At 30.5% G+C, this 20,198-nt stretch overlaps 3 protein-coding genes across 5 annotated transcripts; 2 read left to right on the forward strand and 1 right to left on the reverse strand.

Moving 5' to 3' along the window:
- Positions 1–9,741: 9,741 nt before the first annotated feature.
- LOC140662761 (uncharacterized) lies at positions 9,742–12,522 on the forward strand. The gene is made up of 5 exons (XM_072886390.1): positions 9,742–9,986; positions 10,402–10,605; positions 10,754–11,053; positions 11,198–11,434; positions 11,637–12,522. The coding sequence occupies exons 1-5, from the start codon at positions 9,963–9,965 to the stop codon at positions 11,832–11,834; spliced, it is 963 nt and encodes a 320-aa protein (XP_072742491.1). The 5' UTR covers positions 9,742–9,962; the 3' UTR covers positions 11,835–12,522.
- A 103-nt stretch (positions 12,523–12,625) lies between these two features.
- On the reverse strand, positions 12,626–18,344 carry LOC140662758 (uncharacterized). 2 transcript variants are annotated; one of them, XM_072886384.1, is made up of 7 exons: positions 18,297–18,344; positions 17,501–17,572; positions 17,076–17,414; positions 16,236–16,975; positions 16,024–16,167; positions 13,662–15,703; positions 12,626–13,422 (listed from the first exon to the last, which is right to left on the reverse strand). In XM_072886384.1, exons 2-7 carry the CDS (start codon positions 17,530–17,532, stop codon positions 13,198–13,200), a joined length of 3,522 nt encoding a protein of 1,173 aa, XP_072742485.1. In that variant the 5' UTR covers positions 17,533–17,572; positions 18,297–18,344; the 3' UTR covers positions 12,626–13,197. The 2 variants fall into 2 exon arrangements, with proteins under 2 accessions (XP_072742485.1, XP_072742484.1); XM_072886383.1 differs by lacking the exon at positions 18,297–18,344 and adding an exon at positions 17,792–17,942.
- Positions 18,304–20,088, forward strand: LOC140662762 (iron-sulfur cluster transfer protein NUBPL). Of its 2 annotated transcripts, none has more exons than XM_072886392.1 (4): positions 18,304–18,675; positions 18,929–19,260; positions 19,337–19,710; positions 19,924–20,088. In XM_072886392.1, the coding sequence occupies exons 1-4, from the start codon at positions 18,595–18,597 to the stop codon at positions 19,962–19,964; spliced, it is 828 nt and encodes a 275-aa protein (XP_072742493.1). In that variant the 5' UTR covers positions 18,304–18,594; the 3' UTR covers positions 19,965–20,088. The 2 variants fall into 2 exon arrangements, with proteins under 2 accessions (XP_072742493.1, XP_072742492.1); XM_072886391.1 differs by having other exon boundaries at positions 18,308–18,675; positions 19,907–20,088.
- Positions 20,089–20,198: the final 110 nt, after the last annotated feature.

The following is a 20,198-nucleotide window of genomic DNA, read 5'->3' on the forward strand; positions in this document are numbered from 1 at the left end:
TAAGTTATTGTATAATTCCTCTCCTCCTTGTAAGAATAAATAAATATATGTATATAATCTGACTTTTATATTTAATAGAATGTTATATTATACACGTATGCCATTTATTTTTTTACGCTATGTATTATTGAAATATTAATAATAGAGAAACAACCTAAACAAAATTATGGTTTGATTTTGATTTAATAAAATATTTAACAACTGTTTCAATTCTAATTTTAATTTCTGGACAAATAAAGAAAACCGAAACAGTTGGAATAATGGTTCTTTCGACGGTTTTACCACTTTTCTAACTTTTTTCTAGTAAAATATATTATTAAGTATACATATAATTAATATATATAATTAATGTCTTCTTTTTAAAGTAAAGGACTCTTTATATTGTGTCGAATATGGCGTATATTATGATTTAAAACGCAATGCGATAAAATAGTAAGTTATTTTAAACGAACATTGATTAAATTTTTATGTCAGTTTATAGACATTTATTCAAATATTTTTTCATAAATTAAACTGAGATCAAAATTCATGTTTTAACCAAATAAATTATATAGAATAATCTATAATAAACACACACCATATATATAAAACATTTTATTTTTCTATATATAATATAATTAATTATTTTTATAATAAATATTAAAATTTTATTTAACAAATTAATTTTTTTTAAGAATAACAATTGACGTAATTTTCGTTTTATGTTTGTTTATTATAATAAATGTAACAAGAAAATAAGATCATACACAGCAAGTAATAATAAGGCTGCTTTAAAGTTCTTTACGAATTATGTTTCGCAATCGCGTTAAAGCGCGTTAAATGTATATAAATCTATAATATATGTTTCATATATACTTTTGAGATCTACAATTGTGGATCTAGCACGGACAGGGAGTTCGTTTTACATACGTTTAAAAAACTGTGTTGCCACCTCAACTGCAGCGTTTTATAAGATTTAAAGGATTTTTTTAGTGTCTAATATTTATACACTAACCGATTGACGTAATTAATTATTGGAACGTCAAAAATTCTCTAACATTATCTCAATTCATTTTAACAACTGACTCTCAAAAAATCTTTATTTCCAGAAATTTGACAATTCCTTTTGAATAATTGATCTCTCTAATTATCGAACTAGAGAAGACCAATTACATTATCAAAGAGTAAATATGTTGTCCACGGTTACATTCTCGCCAACATATGTTCGTTGCGTCTCTAACTTGACATATTATGAGCAGTCACCAATCATCTGCATTATACGTCCTTCTTTTTTTGCGGAAATTATATTTAACTTTCGGTCTTTTTATAACATCCGTTTTTTTTATATAACCATGTAATATCTTTGTTAATTCTTGCGCTGAAGATGACCTGAATTATTGGGTCGAAACGTCCGCCACTATTATTATTTCTGTTTATATTTTTATATTTCTGGTTATTCATTTATATGAACGTGACATTGATACTTATTTTGACTATATTAATGCGACAATGTTACTCATTTAATTTCGTTCCGATTTAATTATATTTATATTTTTAACAAGAACTTGTCTTTAACAGAGATTAATTTATTTTGCTCCTATTATACCTATTTTATATTGTTATTTTTAAAAATTGTATAGAGCTATTACTTTAGCTTTGAATATTTATTACAATGTCATTTTATTATAATGGCGTCTGTATATTATTTTATTTTATTTTATTGTATTTTTTTCGTTGTGGAGATTCTATCTATCTGCTCTCCAAATTTTTGACGCGTCAGTAATTAATAAAGCTTCTTTTCCCGAAATTAATATATCAAACGTTCGGCTTTTATAATTGTAAATTCAAAGCGACAAATAGATGAATTAAATGAGTCAACTGATGAATAGAATTACAGTAATTAAATAAAATAAAATTATATATTATAAATATGCATTTATATATCATATATATAGTTATATAAGTGTCTCTTGCAACAATAATCTCGGTTAATTAATTTTGATGCCTTATTAAAAATTAAAGATAAGACATAGCCAGAAGGATATGTGATGAGAATGCTAGAAGGATGCGAAAAGAAAGAAATCAGAAAGTCAATAAGATATTGCGAGATGTTCCGCGGTAAACGAAATTCGAATTCTCTATTCGATCAAAAATCGAAAAGATTGATTAGCTATCGATCGAGTCTGCATAAATTATTCAGTTCAGGAAATTAGAAACGCCATACCGAAATAAGATAATGTATTCGCAACGAATGAATATGATATAAAATTTAATATAAGATATATTACAAAATGTATAAAATACATTGTAAAATGTACAAAATACATATTATATATAATTAATTCAATGTTACATATAGAGAATTAATTATATTACAAATATATTTTACAAAATTTAATTAAAACGTCACCGAGAAAGGCAATTAGGAGCTAGCGCAGGTGTATACAAAATTTAATATAAAATATAATTTTAATTTTTAATTCAAAATAATTTTATTACATAGAATTATACGAAATATCCGAAATTGACCTATATAATTTATTAGAAATTTTTAAAACGTAATTGATATAGTCTATATCACGACCAAAAGATCGAATTATTAATAAATTTATCGATACGTCTCTCTCAATTAAGAAAACCTAGAATTTTAATGGAATTTTATGTTATTGTATGTGTTCTTCCATTTCGTGTAATTTTACTTTTTACAATAAGTATATAATAAATATAATTCATATAATATAACGCAACTTAAATCTATCTCTTACGCAATAATATCTTGTACTATTTTAATAATATAATATAATATTTAAAATTCATATTTAATGTTCATATAATCTTATGCAATATAATATATAACATACCATAAATACAATGTTATACCTGTATAATATACATCTTAATATAAAAGATATGGATATAATATACATATTATATACGTACATACAATAAGTTACATGTACAATAAATAAGTTACATTTTTTTACGTTTTTCATAATTAAACTAAATTTTATTATAAATATAATTTTAATTTTTACCTAATAATGTTTTAATAGTTGTTTTTACAGTTTTTATATGTAATTTATATTTAATTAATTTTTTATTTTATTCAAAAAAATATTAAATTTTTATATTTTTACAATTTTATATTATCTTATATTTATATTTTTTTCCTTACAAATAAATTTAATTTTATAATAGCTATAATTTTTCTTTTATTAAATTTTGTTTTTTTTAATTGTCTTAATAGCCCTAATTCTACTAGCTACATCAGCAAAAATCCGATAAAACAAGATTTGGGAAGTCCTGTTGGAAATTTGCGATTACATACTTTTTACGCATTGTGGCTAGAATTGACCACGTATTTTCAGCCAGTTGGACCTACCTTTTGTTGCTCCTGGCTATTCATTCTGACTCGATTTCTACGAGCCAAGAATTGAGGAAGAAAAACAACTTCTTCTACTGCCGGTAATAATTATCACCGGCAAATAAGACGACTTATATTTATTTAGGATCGTATGATATTATAATACAATCGTTTTGTAAATATGTATCATTAGTCGTCGAAAGTTGCAAAAGATATATAACAAATATAATCATGTATATACCGAAAAAATTGTACTCAAAATGTAGACTTTATAAGCCTTCTTAATAAATATTCTTAATAAATAAGAATAATTTTTTACCGTGATATATTTTAAAACACCTAATTTATAATGAAATTAAAACTATTGTATATATTAATATATAATGTATATTTAACTTGTCAAAATTTTAATAAATAGCAAATGTCCATTTGTAAAATTGCTTTTTTTTGTTATTGGGATTCATAATCTCAAATATTAAATAATATAAGATGATAAGAAAATATTCTATTCAGTATATATATTCTTACTTGCTAAGAATATCTGAAAGTACTCTTTGTACGATTTCTCTCTTAAACTAATTGTAAGAAGATCTTCTTAGTGTTTATTTTAAAGAAATATATTATAAAGTTAAATAAAATATTCTTAAGCTGAGAATATAATTTTTTCGGTGTACGTAAAATATATTAGCATGCATATCAATCCCTTTGTCGGCGGGTCATTAAACATTTGTATCTTTAAAATTGTTTTATAAAAATTTAATATATATAATTAAAATAAATATTTCATGTATGTCTTGCATAAAACTGGAATAAATCATATATTTTTATTTTTTTAAATGTTTTTCTTTTTCTTTCAATTTTAATATACAAATGGTATATCTATTTTAACAAAAGTTAAAAAAAAAGTAAATAAAAAATGTAATATAAAATTTTCTCTTGGAATACGTACAAAAAGAAATTTTTTTATAATTTAAAATTGACCCAGAGTACGGCATGCATGCATTCCGCCGTCTAAGGGTTAAAGCAACGAATTTATCTACAATCTACATCTTTATCTACAAGTCTATTAATCTACATCTACAAATCCGTTGCTTTAAAATATAATAAAAGCTTTTTATCACTCACCGACACTGATGTGTAACAGCGGAGTTGTTGATATTGAATCTATACGTTGTCTGTAACATACAAATATAAAATATAAATTATAGCAGCGCTTAAAATAATTAATATTCAAGAATTTATTATTATATATACTCATCAAATTATTATTATGTACTCATCAAATTTTATATTCAATGCGTACGAAAGAAAGATTAAAATCAGAATAAATGAACGAAAACACGATCGCGATCGCGACGAAATCGAGACAAGTGTCAAAAACAATAGCGCTCTATATGTCACTAAGGTCGAATTATTTTATTTCGGAGTCATTTTAGACGTACTTTAACACGTTAAGATTAATCGTAATATTATTACATATTATTCGTATTATTATTACGTATTATCGTCGCGAGAAACTTGTACACGGCGCGCTCGACCTCGAGGTGACCGAATGCGAGACGCAACATGCCGGCGCAGACGTCGGAGTAAAAACACGTGCGCACACTACGTCCGCCCAAGTCGAAATGAATGACTCACCGCTGTCACGAGTCGCGTACGCCGTGGTCTCCCCTCTCTTACCTCTTACTATGGAATGCGTGACGTCAAAGACAAGGTCGAGTATGCTCATTCATCCCGCGGTAAAATGCGAAATATGTTCTCCTAATAACTCAGAAGCGAATTTTCGAGCGTTTTAAAATACATTACTGCTCCTGAAGTACATTGCCGATATTTATGTAAAATATTTTATTAATAAAAATTGAACTTTCGAGGAGATTAGAAGACACATTATTAATCGCGTACGAGTATGTCAATTGCATAATCGGCATTAATTAACAGTAATTAATAAAGCTTCTTTTCCCGAAATTAATATATCAAACGTTCTGCTTTTATAATTGTAAATTCAAAGCGACAAATAGATGAATTAAATGACTCAATTGATGATATATAAACTTATATATATTGTATGTACAATGAATAGCGCGCGCTTGTGGTTTTCTAGTGATATAAAAAGAATATCATTCGATAAAGAAATAGTAATTTTAAAAAAACTATAATGTTAAAGACTTATAAGCTTGCCAGAGAAAGTTGATAATATATGTCTATAAAACTATTTAACGAGCAATTGATTATTCTTACAAATGTGGACCCGATATCTGCTGACTAATTAGCTGAGAAATCATTCAATGAAGAAAACAAATGTAAATTGCGGAATTGAACTTTTTCATTCTTTACATAGGTCGCCTTTGTAAAGAATGAAAAAGTTCAATTCCGCAATTGATTATTCTTACAAATGTGGACCCGATATCTGCTGACTAATTAGCTGAGAAATCATTCAATGAAGAAAACAAATGTAAATTGCGGAATTGAACTTTTTCATTCTTTACATAGGTCGCCTATGTAAAGAATGAAAAAGTTCAATTCCGCAATTTACATTTGTTTTCTTCATTGAATGATTTCTCAGCTAATTAGTCAGCAGACATCGGGTCCACATTTGTAAGAATAATCAATTGCTCGTTAAATAGTTTTATAGAGACATATATTATCAACTTTCTCTGGCAAGCTTATAAGTCTTTAACATTATAGTTTTTTTAAAATTACTATTTCTTTATCGAATGATATTCTTTTTATATCACTAGAAAACCACAAGCGCGCGCTATTCATTGTACATACAATATATATAAGTTTATATATCATCAATTGAGTCATTTAATTCATCTATTTGTCGCTTTGAATTTACAATTATAAAAGCAGAACGTTTGATATATTAATTTCGGGAAAAGAAGCTTTATTAATTACTGTTAATTAATGCCGATTATGCAATTGACATACTCGTACGCGATTAATAATATGTGTCTTCTAATCTCCTCGAAAGTTCAATTTTTATTAATAAAATATTTATATAACATCTTTTATTAATAAAAATCGAACTTTCGAGAAGATTAGAAAACACGTATTAGTAATCGTGCACGAGTATGTCAATTGCATAATCGGCATTAATTAACAGTAATTAATAAAGTTTCTAATTGCGGAATTCAACAACGTGTCTTAAATAAGTATAAAACAAAATGTATTTCAAATGTATAATCTGCCTAATTATAGGTTTATGCGATTAGCGAAAATAAACACAGAATAAATAAAGAAATTTAGGAAATAAGATAAAATAATTTACAGATATCATTATAATAAAATGACATTGTAATAAATATTCAAAGACTATATAGAACAAAACTAGAATAAAACAAATTAGTATTATTTTATTTATTCTTCCTATTCTTCTCTTTATTCCTCCTAACCCTCCACTGTCACCCCTCAAAATAAGTGTGTAGACAATGGAGGGTTAAAGGAAGAAGAAAGAGGAATAGAAAAAATTAATTCACTATTTATTAAAAGCAATAGTGCAGAAAATAATAAAATATAATTTTGCGTGCTTTAGTAAGGCAGAGTACATTATTACAATATATCGAAGTAAAATTGATTTATCGATGACGCGTCAAAAATTTGGAGAAGAGATAGATAGTCTTCACAATAAAAAATATTAAATTTTAAATTAAAATAGTACAGAAAATAATAAAATATAATTCTAAATGCTTTAGTAAGGCAGAGTACATTATTACAATATATCGAAGTAAAATTGATTTATCGATGACGCGTAAAATATTTGGAGATAAGATAGATAGAATCGCCACAACGAAAAAAATACAATAAAATAAAATAAAATAATATACAGACGTCATTATAATAAAATGACATTGTAATTAATATTCAAAGACTATATAGATCCAAATTATTATAAAAATAAGATGTTTATGCGTGAGACAGATTTTTCAAATTAATTCCTAGTTTATGATAAAGTGTGCGATATCTTAATTAAATAGCTCTGTTTATTACATAGCAATTTTTTATTCTTTGTCTAGCAATTAAAATATGCTTATAAATTTAATATATAATACATACGTACATGCACACGTACAAATTTGTACATAGAATTCAACTCTAAATGGACAGTTTGATTGTTTGTTGGCTTAACAGCATTTCTTTACGGTTATAGAGTAAATAAAATTATTAATAATGCTAAAATAACTGATACATTTTTTTAGGTTAAATGCTCGATCTAATTATGATACTTAATAATCGATAATCAGATTTTCCAATGGAACCTTAATATGTATAATAAATTTTAGCTCATAAATAAAAACATAATTATATTAATGCAAAAGGAAAGTTCTATAGCTAAAGATAATCATTAAGCGTTGCAAGGCTGATTATTTTAATGAAAAAAAGATATCTTACACATATCGAAACATTAATGTTTTGAAAAATGAGATGTTTTAAAAAATTTGCAAAACAAAAAAAGTAATATTACAATTGAAATGAACAAAAAATTAAGATGCAAATCTAATACTAGTTCAACTGAATAATTAATAGTAACGAAATAGTTCAACCATTATGTTCTCATCGCATCTTTATAATTTTTATATCCACTTACAACATTTATTGTTATACAAGTATAAAAGCAATTAAAATGCAGCAAATGTTACTTAAATTTTCGATGTAAAATAAAGAAACTTTGAAACATTGAAAATCTATTAAAATATATATTTTCTTTATTCTAATAAAATATATTCGTGACGATACGTGTTACGATACCTCTCGATACATGTAACATTCTTAAGGAGTTTTGTAACGTCCTAAGCAATATTTGCATCTCAAAACTGTATAGCTGATTGGCTATAGGAACATTAATAAACGAGCGTCGTGTAAAATCCTTATACATATCATACATAAATCAATCAATCATAATAATCATAAATAAAGTGCGCTTTGTATATTTCATGCAATGCTCTTCATATTGTATGTAGCATAGGTAATATGAAACGTCTACGAAAAATTATTAAGAACAAATATTTAACCTTCACTGAACATCAATCTTTACTGTATTCGCTTGCCATACCTTATGTTCCATATAATTTATCCTTGCTACTTTTTACGTCATTTTATTTGCAATGTTGGAAAATGAAGATGAAAGAGATTGCAAATATATCAAACAATAATGAAAACATTTTGTGTTTGAAAAATTAGTTGACGATTACTTATCGTTTATTAGCAATTTCAAAAATAGGAAACTTAATCAATAATATCATCATAATACAATTAATTTATATTATGCAAAACATCAGCTCTGTACTTATGCTTATCGATCGTTAAACTTAAATTTATACTATATATATATACATACATACATACATATATATATATATATATATATATGCGGATACAGTGCGACTAGATTATATATGATATTATAATTAATATTGTATGAGGTTTGTAGTCTTATTTTTGTTTTTCTCGAAAACTATCACTCGTATAATAAAAATGGATAGGATATAAAACGTGTATTTTGAAGAGACTTACAACTTTTATTTGAAACATTTTTTTAAATTTCCAGTATTTGATAAAATATTTGGAAAAAACGTCAATTTTTAACAATTTTTGTATGTAACTTTTTAGTAAACAACGAGCGACGGCTAAAACCTTTTAAGCGTTACTGAGAATGATGATCTTGACAACATATGTCAAAATCATTGACTTCTGAAAGGGGTGACCTTATGTGAATATTTACCAAATACTTTCATTGAAATCATTAAAACATTAAATTTTATGTGAAATAAAATGAACATTTTTTATACATATATTGTACATATATATACATATACATATACACATATATATATATATATATATATATATATATATATATATATATATACATATATATATATTACTTCATATTATATGTTAAAGTGAAAAAAGATCACACGCAGTTGCAATTAATAATATGTAATAAAATATTATTGAATGTATATGTTTCGTACTTTTGAGATCCACAGTTATGGATCTAGCACAGATACGAACCACAATTTATGGATCTAGCACGGACTCGAACCAATCGGTCGTTTTACCGTGGCACTGTAAAGTGGATTCAGCCATGTAGTTCCAAAAATTCAATTGTGGATCCAGTTAGCGCCACTGTACAGCGGAGAAAAAGCGTTCCCTAAAAAACGGGGGCATGACCCCTCTCATTCTTCTCTTTGATTATGTATATTTAATGTACACCAGACTCGAAAAATTGACCAATCAAATTTAAGTCTTGTTAAGTTGTGATGCCCGACTCTACAATAGGTGTAATAAGCCTTAAGCTGTAAGAATTAACCAATTACAATTGACTTTAGAGAAGAATAATAAATATAATTGGTTCATTTTTTACGACTTAAGGCTTTTACTACAGTTATTGTAGACCCGGCCTTAATTTTTGCTTTTAAAAACTTGTCTAGTTTTATGTATTTGATTTGTGACAACTGAACAACGAAGCAAACGGTGGAAGAGAGAAACGGAAAAACGGGGAATTCCACACAAGATAAAGAATAATTCTATATAGCGAGTCCAAATCGCATTTGTGTGTTTGAAACAACGTTTTGTATACCTTTGTACTTTTAATTCGAAATCGAGCTGAAACATAATGGTAGAAGAAATTCGTGTTATGGTAAAATATTATATAAAGTATTGTGTATACTCTTTAGTAAAAGATGTTTTTTTATACTTTTTAGTAAAGTGTTTTCTTCTTTAGTAAGATTTTTTTTCGCATTAGGTCATTATTGTCGTTATATCACGATTGTTCTTCAATATGTTCTAATTAAATCGTTAAATTATTAATAATTACATCATTTAATATGTTATTCAAAATAAATATTTTTCGAATAATATATATCATATAATGATATTAAGTTGTGTGTATGTGTGTATGTGTGTGTGTGTGTGTGTGTGTGTGTGTGTGTGTGTGTGTGTGTGTGTGTGTGTGTGTGTGTGTGTATATACACATATATAGATGAAAAAGTAAATATTTTACAAATAATTGTACTGCAAAATACATAATTTTTTCATAATTCTAATTACTTCAGTGGTGTGATGCATTAGAGGAATTGCTGCAATGTCCTGTATGCTTAGATATATCGCAAGGTCATAAAGTTCAATGTGTAAATGGACACCACATATGTAATCCATGTAGACTCAAGCTGCAAATATGTCCTATATGCAAATCCTCCTTTATTGTTACAAGAAATTTGGTAGTGGAACAACTGTCAGCTCTATTGCTCGACATTAAGGTATTTTAATCCTCATTATTCTCATAATTAATATAGTAATACAAGTAATAAAATGTATGAGAGTAATGAAAATTACTTTTTGATAAAATGAAAAATGACTAATTAATAAATGATATAATTTTAAACAAAGTACTAACACCATTTCCAGTTGTCATTACTGCATCCATATCATGCGCTCAATAGAAGAATCTTACATAATAAAGTATGTGTGGCTACTCAAACCGAGGCTGTTTGTATGCCTTCCACATCTTCTGCTTGTCAAACTGAACCTATGAATCAAATTGGACATTTTTCTTCAAGAAGTGAACTACAAAGGCCAATAGTAAATCTGGCACCTAGAGTAGGGAAAGGAGTGTATCCATGTCGAATTGGTTCCTGTACAGTAGAATTACCACATGGAAGAATGATCGGCCACTTAAGATATCATCATAAAGATGTATTCTATGAGGTATTGCTCAGTAGAATTTATGGATTGTATCAGTCAGTGAAATTGGAACACACAATATTATAAATGTCTTAAATTTAATTAATGTCAAATTGATTTAAGATAATTATGTTTACTTGTTTGGATTTTGATTAAATATAATTACAGTTCAGCACAAGAGATGCTATATTTAAGGAAAAGTGGAGCTTAGAATATGTCTTGAATCGGGATTATGATTTCGCTTTTCATATCAAAGAGATGGGCCTTTTTTTCTTAAATGTCACTTTAAATCATGTAGGTGACCTAATAGCTTTCGTACAAATAGTCAATTGTATCACTGTGAGCAAACAGTTTGTTTACACATTTGAGGCAGTTGGGACATTTAATACCTTTTATACTGGTCCGGTAAGACTATATTTACACTTATTTATATGATATAATTTTCATATAAAAGAATGCTCATTTTTTATTTTTTCAGACAAAATCACATTAATTATTTCATAAAAAATTATCAACTTTTTGCAAAAGAATTGTTTTCAACGTTCTGTTTCTTTTCTTTAAAAAAAAATATATATATATATATATAAACTCACACTCTTTCCAACAGGTAAAATCGTGTAGAGTAAGGATGGACTCTATTTCCAACGATTGTCTGCATGTACAGGAGAACAAAATGCGCAGACACATAGTAGATGATAAAAACTTTTTTCATTGTAACATTACGATAAAGCGTAGAATCAATTATTTTCATGATAATTCAATCACCATCCAAGATAACGGAATGCAATTATTGGAAGACATTTAATTGAAGAAGCAATAATTATGATTTTAAAAAATGCATGCTGAACATGATGAATCTCCCTATATATAAAGAGATGAAGATTAAATGTAACTTCATTTATTGATTTTAACGTAAGATTCTAATATATAAATATTTAAGACTTTTGTTTAATTATTTAATATAAAACAGATTTTTCATCGTTCATAACATGTTAATAATTCGTAACATTATTTTATGACTCAATGTAATAAGAATTCATTGAAATAAGTATGTAAATTTAGAATTTAGTCTGACACAGTACTGTCTAATTAGTAAATTAGAGAACTTGAGATTTTTAGATTGCAGAAACAGATGCAATCATATGCAGTTAATGTGACAACTTTTCATCAAACGTTTTTAATTTATTTTATCACAAAACTACAATTAAGCACTTTTGTCTTGAAAAAGATACAAGAAAAAAAAAAAATCTCATTTTTTTTGCTCTTACTACACTTCCTATACTCTGTGAAATAGAACAATATCAAAAGTATTGATCTAAAATGAGAATTTTAAGAACTTGTATGACAAAACGAAGGGACATTTCGCAATGTGTATGTATTATGTAATTACGACGTATATGTGATCACTTACATATAGTATTACAGAAAGAAAACTTGTTCATATGGAATATTTTCATATAATGTGAAATAAAGTTATTACATTAAAAGTGAAATATTTAAACAACATTATTATAATTTATCTGTCTAATTTTTAAATACAGGATCTTAGCATTCGAGTTGGATTGCAAAATTACAATAACAAAACTACATACAACGTTGATATAACGTAGGTGATTTTGATAAATCATTTATGTTTATTGCGAATTTTCTAAATACATCAGCAAAACAAAATTCACGTGCCTCTCGTTTGTAATTAATATCTACGTTTTTATTTATTTCCTGTCTACTAATTTAATGTATGTTAAGAACTACTGCATCTTTTACACTTCTAATAATTTTTTTCCCTTTGTTTCTTGCCTATTTATTCCCATACAATTTAATGAATCATCTCTCGTTGCCCATCTATCATCTTGCTTTTTTTAACTTGCAAGAAATCCGAAAAATCACGCAATGTATCTTGCATATCTCTCGCATGCAATTACAAAATAAATGAAGATTATATTACCTCTGCGCATATCATAATGCCACGAGGATAACAGGCTGCATCTTATGGTTGAGCTCAGTATCCACTCTTTCTACATATCTTTTGAGAATTTTGCGCGTTTCTCCCATCGAATAATTAAGTGAGTTTTCGCCGCCGCGTATACACTTGTGTGATTAGGTAAATCAGCATACGCTAAATGCGAAATTACACTGCTTGGCCTTCTTTTAACGGATTTCGTGTCCCTTCAAGTGGTCCCGCCCTCGCGCAGCGACTTCTGCTGCTCGAGAAGCCGCTCTAATGGGGAAGGACCCGGTCCAGACCATAGAGACTGCTGATGAAGTCGTGCCTTCATCTGGTCTTGACCGGTCGAATTCGTATTGAGTGGCGTATTAACGGTGCTCCATGTGTTGCTACTGAACAAGGAATAAGTATTGCCAGTACTCACAGGTTGCGATGACTTCTGCTCGAGCTAGAAATATCATAAATATGTTATTATAATATTTAGTTATAAAAATAGTATAAGATTTATAAATTTCAGTAAAATGCAATATAATATAAAGTAAATTACTGTAAATAATCTTGATATTAAATAAATCTCAATTTTTTTAATGTTGAATAAACACTACATGAAAGATTAAGAGTTTATTTCTTCATATTTTCTTATAATGTAATTATTAAATTATTATCTGACAAAATGACAGTACTTACTTCAAACACTCTAGAATCGAAATTATTTCCCGCCATAAGATGTCTGCTGTGCTGCCCGTTTTGTTGTTGCTGGTAATTTTTACCAGGCGTCAGTGGCATCCTACTTGCCATATTTCCGAGGGCAGACGAATCATCGCTCCAGTTTGAGAATGTATTATCGTTAACAGTAGAATCCTTCATGTGCATCTGTGCAGCTGCGGTATTACCAGCCGAACCCCACCAGGTGATCGGCGGTTGAGGCGGTCGGCTGTCCCTCCACAAGTTGAAGTGCTCTGTCGGTTCGTAATTGCAGAACATGTTATAATTATTCGTCACTGGTTGTTGCTGCGGTTGTTGAGTCTTGTTCACTATCTTATTCTGATTTGGGAATTGAAAGTCCATTGCGTCGGAATTATTTTTATAAAACGACGGCGATGGCTGATTTTGCGACAACGAGCCCTGACCGACGAAGGTTTGACTTTGACTAAAGTGGTTCTGATTAAAATTAAGCTGAAAGTTAGATCCGCTCGTTGGACTCTGCGAATTGATCAGTGTTGTTAAACTCGGTTGTTGCTGAGGATCTTTCTCGTACACGGACAATGTCGATATCATCGTCGCCATATCTGAACCGCCGTTCATATTCAACTGATTATGCATGTTATTCGATCTAGAATTGCTCTGCATTAAATTCTGCTGTTGCTGTTGTAATCCAATGGCGTGATTTTGTTGCTCCACTTTTATGCCCGCATGTAACCCGATGTTATTCGCCGGTAGATTTATATTTTGCGGCAATATACTTGGCTGAGCAGGCGAACCTAATCGCAAGTTTTGCTGCAACAACTGCGCGGGACTATGACTCACGTTCTGAGGCATCCTCTGATGTAACGGTCTACTCTGATTAATCGAATGATGTTGTATCCCGTTGATGCCCTGCGATATCGCTGAAATCGGTTGTCCGTTATTAAGCTGTCCTTGTATCTGATAATGCGGTGCGTTCGGCGGTCGGTTCATAAAGTTGTTGGCGAATTGTGGATTCTGCGCGTTGAATGATTGATTCGAATAGCAAACCGATCCCAATGTCGAGGTCTGTTGACTTCCACACTGTGCCGCTGGTATACCACTGGTATGCAATTGCGGGAGCATTTGTTGAGTAATTTGTTGAGCCTGTTGTTCCTTGACCACTACCAATTGAGGAGGCATAGGGATGTTGGGTGGCAACTTAACAGGTCTTTGCTGACCTTGAACCAACACGGCCTGGCCTTGCAAACCGACGGATGGAGCGAGCGGCATCGTTGACAGGCGATTCGAAGCGCCAACAAGACTGTTGTTTGCATTGGCAGCTTCGTTAACTTTAGGCATCTCAAGAATCGGTGTTGATTTATTCATTATGGAAGTACTGATCGGTGGAATAACCGTTGCCTTCGCCTTTTTATCGTTCTCTTCCTCGACGATCACGGGCGACACATTCTTGAACGTCACCTGCTTCTGCTCGGTCTCCGCGCGACGCATAATCGCCTGCATCGCTATATTTTGCCGCGGCTTTCTCGCACACGGAAGAGAACACGTCTCGACGCCGCTCGTTTCTACAACGCTAGTTATGGAGTCTCGGTTCCGTTCTAAGGAACCTTGAGGCTTAAGGATGCCTTGAAATATCTTCTTATCAGCAGAAATCTCGACGTCGGTTTCGACAGAACTCTTGCTACTGGCTGCTTCGGATAATACCGGGCTCATCGAAGTGTTGTTCAATTGTTTCAATTCCTTATTCAGGCTAAGTTCCTCGAGTTCCTTCATTAATTCATTGCTGGGTCCAGCGCCATTGCTTGTAGACGTGAATTTGCTGTCGCCCGTTTTTTCCTCTGTTATAATTGAAATCGGTGCAGTTCCGTTGATTTGATTTTGAGCGAGACAACGGCCCAGATGCAGAATGCGTACGGCCCGTAATTTGTTTAACATCGCGATGTCGCCTTCTAGCGCAGTATTCGTGAATCTAAGATTCTCGAAACTCTTTTCCAATGGTAAGAAACCCTGAAGGTCGCGATCTTCTGGCAGTGGCACTACAGCATCTATATGTGTGTTTTACATATTACGCCATTAAAAACTTATCTTATTTTCTTATCTTAGAAAGTAAGAGGAAAGAAGAAAAAATGAAGAAAAAAAAAAAAGAAAATGAGAATAAAAAGAGAATCTTTTGCAATATTAATATATATATTTTATATACTCAAAAATAAATCATATTCTTGTTAAAGTGTAAATTTATATAAAGATTATAATAAAAAAGTTATTATAGTATTATTTCTTACTAAAATGTAAACCTTATTTTCAAACTTATCAATGATATTAAAAATACACAAGTAAAAATAATTGTGCACACACAACTACTTACATTCGTCATGCTTAAAATCCACCACACAATTCTGCAAAGCATTCAAAAGCACACAGAGGCTGGGCCATATCTGTAATCTTGACGTAAAAGCAATTTCCTCCAAAACCGTGGGTTTTATGTTGATCCAATCAAGGCACAGTTTTACTGTAAAAAAAAAAAAAGTTTTGCCATTTTGTAATTATCATACATATATACATTAGAGATATACTTACTAGAAGGCAACGCAAAGTACTCGATGATAGAGTTCTTTATCGTATAGACGGGTAACAGCAAAGCAGACAGAGTGCCTGCGATTAGGTCCAGTATACAGTCGCGGGCCAGTCTTTCATCATTGGTCAAGTGCTCGTTTTTGAACGATTCTGTGCTATCGGTGCTAATTCCGGTCGCGTGTTGTAGAGCATATAGATTAATCACCAACATCTGTATCAGCATCCACGGACTAAAGCTCTCGGTTGCGACCAACGCGGTTAATGTTTCTGTCAACTGTTTACTATACGAGCATGCCAGCTTCAAATCGCCAAAATTGTGAATTATTCCGTGCAATTTGAGAAAGACAGCAATATATTCTTGAGAGTTCAATTTGGTCTTGCCGTCAATATTGAAAGATTTGTCGTTCAAGGCGGAGGACAGAGTCGTGGCGAGATTCGCCATGGCTACAGGAAAAGGATGCTTGACAGCTACCGAACGTGCGTAATGAAACACCGTTCCCAATTTGTCACCTCGAGATGCTTCCAAGAGAGCCAATTGATTATACGGCTGCCCGCTGGATGGTGATAACGAAACAGCGTGTCTGTAAAACATTTCAGCTTGCTTGCTTTCATTTCTGTATCGTGCAATGTCACCCAAATGTACAAGACAATATTGACAAGCATAAAAACAAGACGACTTGTGAGGTGGGGATAATTTTTCAACAGCCTTCCATGGAGATGTGCACCCGTATACGTAACCTTTCCTGTAAGAATTGATTCAAAGGTACTTTTACTAATTATAATAAATTTATATAAATTATGTAGATACAACATATAAAAATTATACTTCTGTCAAAGACATACCTTCTAAATGGTAGATCCAAATCAAATACAGTGCAAATTTCTTGCAACAAAGTCAAATAAAACCCGCTAGCTGCTTCTAAGCACCAGCTGAGCAATGCCTGCGATTCACCACGTTTGGGATTTTTCCTGTCCTTGGCTTGCGACTGCAGAGTCGCTATATAGTTTTTAAATCCAAGATTCCACAGTTCCTGTTCGACTTTCCTGTCCAGGGCGTATTCCAGATCCAGTATGAGGACCTGCTGATATATTTTCTGCAACTGCTGCTGGCATACCCAGGCGTCATTGTCATTCAGCAGATCCTTGCAGCGTTGAACTTTATCTTTCAGTGGTTCCGCTTTCCTGTCAAGCACATGTTTCGCATATTGATGGAACGCAAATTGGCAAAATATCTCGTATTCGATGATTATATTCAATTAAATACTTACTTCAGAGCCTGAACGGCTGCCTTTAGGCCCATATTCTGTCTTCCCAGAGCTGTCAAATGCGACGTCCTTCACCTGTACAGTTTATTCACAGTTTTTAATACTTCTATTCGGGGAGAAAGCAGAATTTAACTTAGCCAACATCAATTTTTTTTTTTAATAATCGAAAACTTTGAGATCAATTCTTCCTTTATAACCTCTAATCAAATATTACGTCTAGACTTTCGACTACGATCGTCATTGCGAAACAAAGATTTAGGAAAAAGATAAAGCAATACAGCGTAACAAACATACGTTTCATCATCATCGATTTCAAACGACAACTGCACAACTCGATCAAAACAGATCGCGACTCGCGTTCAGCAGAAAGTTGATTAAGTGAACGCCATTTTTTTTTTTAGCGTACCAAAAGTATGTACAAATAAGCACAACTCGCGTAAAATGCGGAACCTACCCTCACCCAATCCTAACCTAATCCGGCAATTTAAATCCGCATTAATTGCGTGCGTCTTCTGCTGGATGTAATCAGATGCAAGCGAATATGCAATTTTTCGCGAAAGAATCAACGACTTATCACAACTGTCATGCAGTTTGTCTCGGAAACCGCCATTAAAATTAGGTTATGCATGCTGTGATGGGTGCATTTTTTTTTTCTTATATCATGTATATATGTAAATGCATGTTTTTGCGAGAAAGCGAGAGAGATGGAGGAGGTGGAATTATTGCGTGGCGGCAAAACTCGAGAATGATATATATAATAATGTGATCTAAAAATTCGCCGATCGAATGATTTACTTACACGCATTTCTGCACAGCTGCCAGCCTGTCAACGCCTCCAACCGTTGACAGATAGAAGCTCTCGATATATTCGCGCTCGTCGCGGACTATTTTTCGAAGTTACTTTCGAAATTATTTACATATAATGAAAGAAAAAAAATCGGAAAGATAAAAACTTTTTTTTTTACGAACCAGACTGTTTTATATCAATACTATTAATATTTAAATGTCAATGTTTTATTTTTAACATATATATTTGTAATATATAATGGATTATATTATTTCGAATACATGAGGTTATATTAGATTAATTTTTGAAAATGTTGAATATTTCTGCGAGATCTCCGCATTTAAGCAAATATTTGAAACATCTTCAGTATTTTTGGCAACGGCATGAAAAAGTGAGTATAATAATTCTAATAAGATTCTATGTACGAAGTGTTTAAAAATCATGCAATCTCGTGAAACTTCATGCCTAACCTTTTTTTGAAAAAGAATTTTTAATAAGCAATTAAAATTAAGATTCTTTGATAAAGAAAGTGACTTTTGAAATTACGAGATTTAATAAAAAAAAAAAAAAAAAAAGAAAGAATTAAAGTTTATAATTATTTTATCAAAGATTTGATTAATTATTTCTATTTCATGTTTATTTAGTACAACACAACGATTGATGCAACCAAGACTAGACAAGAAATCATAGAAGCTAGACAGAAAGAAATCATGGCACGTGGACTTCCTAAGCGAAAGCAGATAAAAGGCGTTAAACAAATTTTGCTGGTTGCCTCTGGTAAAGGTGGTGTTGGAAAATCAACAACCGCAGTAAATTTAGCAACAGCTTTAAAAATTATTGAACCGAAAAAGTCGATTGGATTATTAGATGCCGATGTTTTTGGGCCATCTATACCGTTGATGATGAATATATACGAGTCACCCATGATAAATAAACAGAATTTCATGGAACCTCTTGTAAATTATGGTGTGAAATGGTAATTAATTGTTAAATATATTGCAAATGATCAGATAAATGAGTCTATGATTTATAATTTTATATTTTCCTTGCAGTATGTCTATGGGATTTTTAATTGACGAGAAATCACCAGTAGTTTGGAGAGGGCTTATGGTGATGAGTGCATTGGACAAGTTGATGAATCAAGTGGCATGGGGGTCGCTCGATTATCTCATAATTGACACTCCTCCTGGGACAGGAGACACACATCTCTCTCTGATTCAGAATTTTTTTATTACTGGTGCGTTGCTAGTAACAACGCCGCAAAAGGTTGCGCTGGAAGTGACCAGGAGAGGTGCAAATATGTTCAAAAAGTTGGATATACCTGTTGCTGGTATCGTGGAAAATATGAGCACCGTTGTGTGCCCAAAATGCATGACTGAAATTTCTGTTTTTGGCAATGTGACATTATCATTAGCCAAAGAACTTGGTAATAAATTATTATTATGATAATTTTTATCATATATAATTATTAGCAAAATACGTTTTTTCCAATTAATGTTATCTATATCAGAAATATATTTTTCTCTTTATCATAATAGAATATTATGATAATATTATATGTTTATATTGTAGTATATAATATATATGTACGTGGATGATATAATATGAATCATTTGTCACAGGTGTAGATATTTTACAGAGGATACCAATGCACGAGAGCATCGCGGAAAGTTCGGATAATGGTAAACCAATTGTTTTGGCAGCTCCAAAGACTAGACAGGCAGAGGCTTATAGAGAATTAGCAGAACATGTCGTTATATTTTTGAATAAGCAAGAAATACATGAAGAATGATTTTGTATTCAAGTAATATTTATATTTTCTATTCCTTTACACAAATTTACATTTACATAAATTTAAATAACAAAACAAAGATTTCCCAGAATATGATAATATAAGAAAGTTGAAATTATTAT

Source organism: Anoplolepis gracilipes, chromosome 2, assembly GCF_047496725.1.
Source record: "Anoplolepis gracilipes chromosome 2, ASM4749672v1, whole genome shotgun sequence".
NCBI lineage: Eukaryota > Metazoa > Arthropoda > Insecta > Hymenoptera > Formicidae > Anoplolepis > Anoplolepis gracilipes.

Coding starts and splice junctions, on each gene's coding strand:
- LOC140662761 (XM_072886390.1), top strand. CDS start 9,963: ATGGTAGAAGAAATTCGTGTTATG. Junction 11,054..11,197: donor ATAAAGATGTATTCTATGAG/GTATTGCTCAGT, acceptor ATATAATTACAG/TTCAGCACAAGAGATGCTAT. Junction 11,435..11,636: donor ATACCTTTTATACTGGTCCG/GTAAGACTATAT, acceptor TCTTTCCAACAG/GTAAAATCGTGTAGAGTAAG.
- LOC140662758 (XM_072886384.1), bottom strand. CDS start 17,532: ATGGGCCTAAAGGCAGCCGTTCAGGCTCTGAA. Junction 16,976..17,075: donor TTGGATCTACCATTTAGAAG/GTATGTCTTTGA, acceptor CAATTCTTACAG/GAAAGGTTACGTATACGGGT. Junction 13,423..13,661: donor TCGATTCTAGAGTGTTTGAA/GTAAGTACTGTC, acceptor TGATATTTCTAG/CTCGAGCAGAAGTCATCGCA.
- LOC140662762 (XM_072886391.1), top strand. CDS start 18,595: ATGTTGAATATTTCTGCGAGATCTCCGCATTTAAGCAAATATTTGAAA. Junction 19,261..19,336: donor GTAAATTATGGTGTGAAATG/GTAATTAATTGT, acceptor TTTTCCTTGCAG/TATGTCTATGGGATTTTTAA. Junction 19,711..19,906: donor ATCATTAGCCAAAGAACTTG/GTAATAAATTAT, acceptor CATTTGTCACAG/GTGTAGATATTTTACAGAGG.